This window comes from Rhinopithecus bieti, unplaced genomic scaffold (assembly GCF_001698545.2).
Source record: "Rhinopithecus bieti isolate Rb0 unplaced genomic scaffold, ASM169854v2 scaffold_61533, whole genome shotgun sequence".
Lineage (NCBI taxonomy): Eukaryota > Metazoa > Chordata > Mammalia > Primates > Cercopithecidae > Rhinopithecus > Rhinopithecus bieti.
The window spans coordinates 1453564-1464199 of record NW_016823925.1 but is presented as its reverse complement, the minus strand read 5'-3'; the positions used below and the strand labels follow the sequence as shown (position 1 = coordinate 1464199).

General features: G+C 43.0%; 1 protein-coding gene across 1 annotated transcript in view; it reads left to right on the top strand.

Moving 5' to 3' along the window:
- Positions 1 to 1907: 1907 nt before the first annotated feature.
- The window catches only part of HTR2A (5-hydroxytryptamine receptor 2A), a 64736-nt gene continuing 56007 nt past the window's right edge, over positions 1908 to 10636 (top strand). The window contains exons 1-3 of the mRNA XM_017862063.1: positions 1908 to 2310; positions 2746 to 3489; positions 6381 to 6581. Coding sequence (XP_017717552.1) covers positions 3078 to 3489; positions 6381 to 6581 — 613 coding nt within the window. The 5' untranslated portion in view covers positions 1908 to 2310; positions 2746 to 3077. The remainder of the gene's footprint in view (positions 2311 to 2745; positions 3490 to 6380; positions 6582 to 10636) is intronic.

Below are 10636 nucleotides of genomic sequence, written 5' to 3'. Positions count from 1 at the left end.
CAGTAAACTTAGTAAGAATAATAGCAACTAGCCTTTACTGAGTGCTTAAAATGTGCCAGGCACATATGTAAATTTATTTGGCTTTCACATCAATCCTCTGAGGTCTTTTAATTATTAATATTCCCTACTTGCAGATGAGGAGACTTAAACACAGAGATTAAGTAGCTTAATCAAGGTCACGCAGGTGATGAGTGATAGGCCTGGGACCCAGAGCTGCTCCAGAACTGAGCAGGAATTTGCCAGATGGACACACACACACACACACAAGGAATGGTAAAAGCACTCCAGGCACAGGGAAGTACAAGTACAGAGACATAAAAATGGTCAGAAACATGTAAGTTCAGTCTGCATATAGGCTGACTGGGAGAGTAACCAGAGTCCAGGCCCGCAAAGTGGGGCAAGCAGGGTACAGGTAGATGAAGAAAAGTGTCATGTGCCCCACATGGAAGGGACTGCAGGAGTGTAGGCATGGGAGTGATGCCAATTCTGTCATTAAATAATATCAGTAAGAATATCAGTAAGAATGAAAGTGGCTGACATTCCTTGAGAACTCCCTGTAAGCCAGACATGGGCCAAATACACACATTATCTCATTTTTAGCTTCACTACAATCTTATGAGGAAAGTACCACCATTATCCCATTTTACAAGTGAGAAGACTGAGCTTTAAAGGGAGCAACTAGATGATGCCAGGTTCTACTGTTTATGAATTACAGAGCTAGGATTCAAAACCAAGGAACTCTAAGGTCTGTGTTCTCCGCTGCCTGCTCGCCAGTGTGCACGTTTGACATGGAGGGGTAGGAGGGTGGCAGGCAGGGCAGTGAGGGGGACACTAAGGCACCCACCCAGGAAATGGATGGCCCAGGTCTCGACCACAGGGTACGAGCTGCAGGCTGCAGGAGAGGACACGTGAGAAATATGCATACAGAGGTAGCACTGGAGACTAAGCGGGATCTGGCAGCCAGAATGAAGAGTTATAGATAACAGCAGCTGTCTGAAGAGGTGGTGATTCCATCACACAAGTGAATGGGTAGGAACAAGCACTGAGAGCAGGGCAGGGGGATGGAGAGTGAGGGAAGATGCTGAGGTTGAGGTCTCATAGGCTACCATGGAAGGAGCCAATGGGCAGCTGGAGATTTAGGTCTGGAACTGAGGGAAATAATCAGCTATGAAGGTACAGACTTGGCCACAAACATATTGAAGCCATGAGAGTGTCTGAATTTGTCTAGGGAGAACGTGAAGAACGGAAGGTGAGGGAACTCTAGAAAACCCCAACTATTGAGGAAAATATTTTCATGCCTGCAAAAACAGAGAGATCGAACTACTTCCTTGAGAAACCTACTTGGGAAAGGGCTTTCTTTACAAGTACGGCAAGCTGTCATTACTGGTGGGGGAAAAAGTTGGTACTGCAAAACCAACTTATTTCCTACCACATGTGAGGTTTTGAATAACATCTGGGTGGCATACTTCTGCTGAAGAAAATAAGCCATTTCAATGGCATATCTATTCAATAAAAAAAGTGCTAATAGTTTATCAGAGTTATCACCACAGATATGCCTGGCCACCCTGAACCCATGTGGCCAACGTCAGTAATTCCACTCTGGACACAAACACTGTTGGCTTTGGATGGACGTGCTGGACGCTCACAGCACTCCCAGGACGTACTGTTTTTCAGTCTTATTTACGTTCTCCCTTCACCCTTCAGCCTAAAAAATTACCACAGTGCCACTTACCCACCTTAATGGGAATCTGCACGAAAGGCCATTTCTCCAGTTTCTCTCTCTCAAAAGCAAAGGAAAACTTCCCAATATTAATATGTAGCAAAAAGAGGGAGAAGAAAAAGCCTATTTGGTCCGCCCTCCTGGCTGTTGCTACCTTGCAGCTTATGACATACACATAGAGGGAGGTCTGATGAAGTGAACGAGGCAGCCAGAGCGCTACTCCATTCCCGTGGAAACCAGGAGTCCCTTGGTGCAGACAGCTCTTCCTACTTTCCCGTGCAGTTCTTTTGTGTGACTTTGAGGGGCTCGTGAATGATTTCTAAATGTGTGCCTGCTGAGGCGAGCCGCACAACGAGGGAGGAACCCAGCCGAGCCGTGCCAGAGGAAGCCAACAGGATCCTAGCAGTGCGGGAGCTGGCTCGGCTCTTGCATGCAGTTTTTGAAGTCAGCAAAACAGAAACCAAATTACTATCATATTATGCTGGTGGAAGATCAAGAAGAGGGGACTCGACACCAGTTTAATTACAGTGAGAGATACACTTGTTATTCTGTGACTCGCTGCATCTCATGTGTGGACCCTGAAGACAAATGTAAGTTCTCATGCCGCTATATTTTATTGCTATGTAATTTTCTTTCCGGTTTGAAATCATGCTTGGCCAACATGTAATCATTTCAATGAGAATTTCTAGTGAGCAAAGTTGTCTGCTAATCTTTACTTAAGACTTTTTTGTTTTCCTTTTATTAGCTAAGCAACATTGTGGGAGCTGAAATTCCTGACAGCAGCTGTGGCAATTCAGCCTAAGAATGGCTGAGAACCGTAACCCAAAGTACATCCAATTACTATGGGATTAACACTGGATGTATTTTTAATTGACTTCCTTAATGTAGAATGTGTACATCCCCGCTGTTTCTGATTGCATGCTATTTTAATAATACTGTGGCTAAACTAGTACTAACGGCATAACCAACAAAATGAGATATAAACAAGAGTCCCAGTAGTTATAAAACTTTTCTTCTTTGTCCAGGACATTTATCTCCCCGAACGCTCAAAAAAACCTGCAACCTTTATGCTAAAAGTTCATTCTGCTTTTTTGTCCTCGCTTTGCCGAGAAAATAATAAAACCAAACAGTGGACTCTCCTAAAATTATGAATGAAGAAAACTTAAGAGCCACCACAGTTCGGTTCTTTATCATTGTAACAATTGTAATAATGGAAGACAAAAATCCAGCCCCGGGAGACCAGCATGTACACCAGTCTCAGTGTTACAGAGCATGGGGACATCAAGGTGAATGGTGAGCAGAGGCTATAACGTGTTAGTCCTTCCACACCTCATCTGCTACAAGTTCTGGCTTAGACATGGATATTCTTTGTGAAGAAAATACTTCTTTGAGCTCAACTACGAACTCCTTAATGCAATTAAATGATGACACCAGGCTCTACAGTAATGACTTTAACTCCGGAGAAGCTAACACTTCTGATGCATTTAACTGGACAGTCGACTCTGAAAATCGAACCAACCTTTCCTGTGAAGGGTGCTTCTCACCATCGTGTCTCTCCTTACTTCATCTCCAGGAAAAAAACTGGTCTGCTTTATTGACAGCTGTAGTGATTATTCTAACCATTGCTGGAAACATACTCGTCATCATGGCAGTGTCCCTAGAGAAAAAGCTGCAGAATGCCACCAACTATTTCCTGATGTCACTTGCCATAGCTGATATGCTGCTGGGTTTCCTTGTCATGCCCGTGTCCATGTTAACCATCCTGTATGGTGAGTGGCATTACTTTCCCAGCTGTAGTCGCACTGGTAATAAAGAGCATGTGCATGCCATCAGCAGATGAGATGGGGCTCAGGGGGCAAACAAATTATAAATAGAAGGCTTTATTTATAGACTAGGGTCTACTATGTTACTTATATTTTACTCTTAAAATGGGATTTCACATAAAAATCAGACAGTCTATGACCTGTGATCACTGGAGAGTTTTGTGCTTTAAAACATGTACATCCTGTGCAAAAATGATCATTGGAAAGTTTTGTGCTTTCAAACATGTACATTTAATGTAGACATTTTTATAAATTACCCCGATACAGTCATAAACCAGTAACTTACCCGTCATTCTGAATCTACTTGATTTTTGCTCCTTTATATTCCCAACCAATATTCCAGCCTTCAGGACAGAACAGTTTCATCTTTGTCACAGTTTTCAGCACTTCTAATGGAGTGATAAAGCCTTCCCAATTACCTTGGAACATTTGCAGGGAGGACATTAGTGGTGCAGTAGGTTTTATGTTAAAATATGCAGAGTCTCCATTAGAATAAATGAATTACTCCAGTTTTAATTGTTCCCTGCCCAGAGAAGCTAATTTGGAAATGTGCCTTGAATTATATCCTCAACTCTTTAAAACTGCATATGCATAAACTCCTCCAGTCTGGTTTGGAGGAGGGTGGGAAACAAATGGGAAGGGATTAATCTTGCTTTCTTCTCAACAGAGTTTGAAACAGTCAAACCTCTCAGCAAGGGACCAGAATGTGATATTCTTTCCAAATTATGAGTAATACAGCCAGATACCTCCTTAAAAGAGAGAGAGACTATTGTGACTGCTGACACAGGCACGAGCAGCAGTCACCCAGAGCTTAGAGACAGGTTATGATAGCTATCTTTAAGGGGAAATTTTCTGGCTAAGTCTTAGGGGCTAAGATTTAAAAACAATCAACCCAGCCCTGGAGAGTGTGAAGAAGGAAGGCGGTACGCAAGGGCGAGCAGGCGCCAGTTTGCACAAAGCTGGTAAAGCTCATTGCAAGTCCAGCCTTCGCTTGACCATTTAAATGCCACACCAGAATGATTTCATTCAATTTGCCTGTCCTTTCCCCGGCATCCTGGGGAAGATTCTCCCTTCCCAAACCCCCTCCCCTAGGGGTCAAACTCCAGTGGGGGTAGGAGGAGTGACACAGCAGGAACCAAAACAGCGGCTGGAGGGTGGGGTGACCCCAGGCGTCACCCGCTTGGGGAGCAAGGGCGCCCCCTGGCGGCCACCGCTCTGAGCGCAGTCCGTTCCCTCCGGAGCCCCGCCCCTCCCTGAGCTGCTCCTCCCGCCTCCCCGAGTCCACGGGGCGTGGGGCATGAGGCTTCTCCCACAAGGAAATGCCCCCTCCTTATCCCGCATCGGAAACACGGACTGAGGCCTGGGCTGCCTCCTTGCCAAGAAAACCCCTCCGAGGGGCCATCTGTTCCGAACAGAGAGAATGTGGTTTCCCCCATCAGGCGCTGCAAAGGAAAAGGCTTTCATTTCAGCTCAAGCTCTTCGCAAATAATACAAGTGAATGGATGTAAATTAGGCTTGTACCTACGCTCTTTAGTTGTCTAAGTATCTCCTGTGGCATTTTGGTAGAGAGTGTATGTTTGCGTTGGAGTTTGTTCAGCTTTGTGGGTCTGTAATAAGAAAAGTGGACTTTTAAATTTTCTTTCTCACATGCAGGCAGATCTAACTCCGCTGCTTATACTGTGATCAAAACTAATTAAAGTTTATATAACTGCTTGATCCACCTCCAAAACACAAAACCAGGACACTTTGTTTATGTCCATAAGGCACACTCTAACCTTCCTCATATAGCAGGTGACCTGCAGTGTCTCTTACATTGGAATTGTCTGGGGAGCTTGGAAAAGGCTTTGCAAACGCTTTGACATTTGATGTCCACCTCATCCCACCCTCCAAAGATGATTTAATTGGGCTGGATTTGGCACAGGCATCAGGACCTTCTCTAAAGCTCTCCAGCTGATTCTGATGTGCAGCCAGGATTGAGGGCCACCACCCTAAAGCAGCTGTTCACAAAGCGTGGTCCCTGGACCAGCAGCATCCGCATCACCCTGGAGCTTGCTAATTCAAATGCAAATTCTACAGCCTGCTCCAGACTAACTGCATCAGGACCTCCGGAGGGAGGTCCAGCAGTAAGAGGCGTGGCAGAGTCTGAGGCTCACTCAAGTTTGAGAAATGCTTCCCTAAAACAAAGTTCAGAGCAAGGACACCTTCCTTTATTTTTCTTCACCCTTGCCTTCAGCTCTCCCTACACATATCCTAAATTTGAGTTTGGCACCCAAAGCATTATTAGATCATTATTTTTCATTTTTACAGATAGACATATTCACAATCTGAATTTGTAATCATTTAGTCATTCGCACCATTGCAATTTATTGCCATCACTGTATGGGACCGGATGGTTATAATAATGACTAAGAGGTGAGATTAACCTCAGGGAAATACAATCCAGAGAATCTTGACTAAATCCTGACAGTACAGCATGAGAGGTGCTCCAGAAGAGGAGCCAAAACACAACTTTTGACAAAAGCCATTAAGAAAAGTTTTGCCAGGTGTAAGGGGGAAGAAAGAGAACCCCCAAAGAGAGACAATCCGAGTTTCCATGCCACACTCACGTAACTCCAGACGCTAGAAATTTTCAAACCCTGCATTCATCAGCCAGTGCTAGCTTATCATAGTTAAGTATAGTTGCCAGTGGGCTTCGTTTTTCAAATACTAAAAATATATTGTGTTGTCCTTTGCCATCACCTGTGCCCGTCCCAGAGCTGGAAATTGTCATAGGGTAGGGATCCGCATGCTCCAGGAGGCACAAGGTTGCTCACTGACACCAACCTTCTGCCTCATAGGGTACCGGTGGCCTCTGCCCAGCAAGCTTTGCGCGGTCTGGATTTACCTAGACGTGCTCTTCTCCACGGCCTCCATCATGCACCTCTGCGCCATCTCGCTGGACCGCTACGTCGCCATCCAGAATCCCATCCACCACAGCCGCTTCAACTCCAGAACTAAGGCATTTCTGAAAATCATTGCTGTTTGGACCATATCAGTAGGTAAGTGGGAACATATTTCAGAGTCTCATTTGAAATGACAGTTCGTGCTTTCTGAAAAGACTTGTTCCATTTTGTTGTACTGAAACCTGACATCCTCAATCTACTGTTTGGGGTGGTACAAGATACGTTACAACATCGTAATTATCAGATTCGCTTCAGGAAAGAAAAATCTGTTTATGTCACTGGCTGACAACATCAATTTGTATTGCTTTGCACAGGCAAGACTATAAACAGTAGAGCCAAAAAAAAATCAGAAATAACTGTGCTGTTTTCCCTATTTCTTACTTTCACGTCCACGACTCTAATTATTGGGTTTCCCAAAGACCTCAACTTTCATAATCACTGGACTGATGGTCAACGTAAAGATACAGACCACTTTGCTAGAGAACATAAAGCCTCTGGGCTCTAGAGAAAGGTCCCACGTGCTGAAGCTTGGAGGGAAAAGGTGGGCCAGAGGGAAGTGCCAGGATTTGCTTTGGGGCAAGGCTGCTTCTCAGTCTGCCCCGGTGTCCTTAATGACCTTCCTCCTTTTATGATACCACACACCAAAGGATTTCACCCCGCTTCTGTTAGGTTGATCACATACATTCATCTGTTGCCAGTGTTGATCTTCTGTCACACACCTAACAGTCAGAAAAGCCAAGGGAATGGAAGCTAAGGGGGCAGGTCTCAGGCAGTGAAGTGAATTGTACCTGTCAACCTCGGCAGCTTGGTTGGTAACCAAAGATTCTGACATTCATTTTAAAATCCAAAAGCCTGTCAGGCAGGAGTGTTGCACCTGCTTTTGGCCACGCTGGTGCCAGCATCTGCTAATATGAGAGACTATGAGATTCCACCGCTTGAAATCAAGGGCTTGAGTGAGCTTATCCACAGCATTAGATAATAGTACCAATAATAAGAGCCAACACAATAATACAGTATCTTGTATTTTTTAGTTCCCATTGTTTACTTTGCTGCTAGCAATGGGAACTATTACGCAATTTGAAGAGTAGGTAGCTCCATCTTATAGAAGAGGAAAAACTGGGATTCAAAAAGCAAAATGAGCTGTGCAAAGCCCCACAGCCAGTAAGCAGCACAATGAGGATTCTATTGAAGTCTGATGGGAACATCTGATGGAAACACTAACAAATCACACTTGTGTCACTTTCAAATGTTTAAAAAGTCTTACCTACATTCTGTTGTAAATTTCCCATTACAGTTGGAGATAGAAGATTCTATGGTGCTTATTTGATAAATGAGGGAACCAGAGTACAGAGGTATTGTGGCTTGTTGGGTCATATCTCCAACTTGCAGCAAGACTAGGACTCTAAACTTCCAGCACCAAGCCCTGTTCTTTCTGTACCGTCCTTAGGAAACAGTTTTTGCTCCTAGAAAATGCTTGTAGTTTCTGGGACTGTGCAAGTTGAACTCATTCTACTAGGAGCAAGAAAGTGAAGGGCCAGTAACCACTCATTCCCAGTTACACATAAAATACTCCTGGGGAACATTCTGATTTAATGGCCTAGGGTGAGGCCAGGTGATTCTAAGGAGCAGTCAGAGTTGAAGACCACTGAGACAGGTTTTCAGGGTGGTCAGTGTGATAAGTAGGAGAATCAAGAATATAATGGAAAGGGAGCAAATGAAGCTATTTATTTTTACCCTGATACACTGTCCATAGTCTTACCCCAATATACTGTGCCACCGGTGAGACAAATGCTGAGAAGGTCAACCATCTTTTCCTCAGCCACACTGACTCCCCCATCTCATTCAAGCTTCATGGTATCAACAATAGTAAGGTAACAGTTTCTGAGCACTGAATACAGACCCAGTAGTATACAAAGCCCCTTAAAGAAAATCAGCTGCAGAGAACTCAGTTGCACAGGATGATATCGCTTATAATCAGGAGTCAATATGGGTCAATCGGAGTCCAAATCCCATGCTCTTTCCACTGCCCAAAAGATAGCCAGCAAGAGCCAGAAGCAGACTATCGCCACAGGAGGCAGGCAGGCTGGAATGACTATGGTGGTGCTGGGCAGGGATCATTCATCCATCCATTTGGCTAGTCTTTTTGAGACGGAGTTTCACTCTTGTTGCCCGGGCTGGAGTGCAATGGCACTATCTCGGCTCACCACAACCTCCGCCTCTGAGGTTCAAGCGATTCTCCTGCCTCAGTCTCCTGAGTAGCTGGGATTACATGCATGTGCCACCACACCCAGCTAATTTTGCATTTTTAGTAGAGATGAAGTTTCTCCATATTGGCCAGGCTAGTCTTGAACACCTGACCTCAGGTGATCCACCCACCTTAGCCTCCCAAAGTGCTGGGATTACTGTGCCCACATTTGGCCAGTCTTGTAATGTGCATCTATTATGTGCTTGGCACCGCATAGACCAAGATGAAGAAGATATGCATTCAAAGATCTCTCACAGTAAGGTAGGCAAAGACAATTGATTCTTTTATCATTAAATGTCCCACTTTATATCTAGTGATGCTTCTTGACTTAATATCTATTTGATCTTAGTATAATTTTCTTTTTATTATCATTTTTGGATATATCTTATTTCATCCTATTACTTTCAAACCTTTTGTGACTTTAAAGTGTTAGCCTATAAGCAGCATATAAAGTTTTATTTTTAACCCAATCTTTGTCTTTTAGTTGGAGTATTTAGTCCTTTTACATATAATGTTAACTCATATTTGGGTTTAAATCTGTTATCTTACAATTTGTTTTCTATTTTCCTTTTTGTTCTATATTCTAGTTTCTTTTCATTCTTACCTTCTTTTGGACTCATCAAGAATTGTCAATCCATCATTCCCCTTTATGAGCTTTTATCCATTGTTTTAAATTACTTTAATGATTACAACATTCCTTATTGACCTTAGAGTCTAAAACAAATTATTACTTGTAACACTTCTTGGTTAGTGCAAAAACTTTAGAACCTTTTAACTCCATCTATCCCTGTTGTCTTTTGGGTTTTTCCCTGTTTACTAAATGTCTTTTTTTTTTTAACCCATAAGACATCATTATAGCCATTCTATGCAGTATTTCTCACATATTAACCCCTGTTGCTGTTTATTGTTTTCTTCACTTTCATGATTTTGCCTGGGTTCCTCATTCCTGAAGAATTTTCTCTAGAATATCACGTATTTTTTTTCTGTTTTTCTTATCCTAGGCATCTTTATTTTGCTTTCATTTCAAACACATTTTCGCTCAGTATAGAATTCTAGGTTGACAGTCATCTATTTTCCTGCACTTCATAGGTGGCAAATCCAACATTTCAGGCTTATGTTTTTTGTTCATAAGAACCCAGCTGTCAGTCTTATTGTTATTCCTTCAGAACCATCACCTTGTGCCATGCCCTGCTGCTTCAGAATATTCAGTCTCTATTTTACCAGCTTTACTATGATGTACTTAATTGTGAATTAGTTTTTGTTTTTATCCTGCATGGTATATGTATTGATTCTTAAACTTGTGACTTTGGTCACTTTGAGAAAACTCTTGGCCATCATCTTTTCAAATATTGCTTCTGCCCCATTCTCTCTCTTCCTCATGTCTGGGACTCCAATTTCATGTATGCTAAACCTTTTACCCAAGTTCCTTATAACTCGAACACTTGTACTTTTTTTTTTTTTTTTTTTGCTTTTTTCTTCAACTTTTAAGTTCAGGGGTACATGTGCAGGATGTGCACGTTTGTTACATAGGTAAACATGTGCCATGGTGGTTTGCTGCACAGATCATCCCATTACCCAGGTATTAAGCCCAGCCTCCATTAGCTATTCTTCCTGATGCTAACCTTCCCACCTCCGCTCCCCCCACAACTGGCCCCAGTGTGTGTTGATCCCCGCCATGTGTCCATGTGTTCTCATCATTCAGCTCCCACATATGAGTGAAAATATGCAGTGTTAAACACTTCCACATTTTCTACATTTTTCTTCTCTTATTTCTTTAGATAGCTTTACTGACTTTTCTTCTTCTGTTTCTAGTCCTCTCATCAGCTACTTCTAATCTGCTTAAGACCCATCTCTTGCTTTCTTAATTTTAATTCCTACACTTTTAGTTCTAGATTTTTTCATTTAA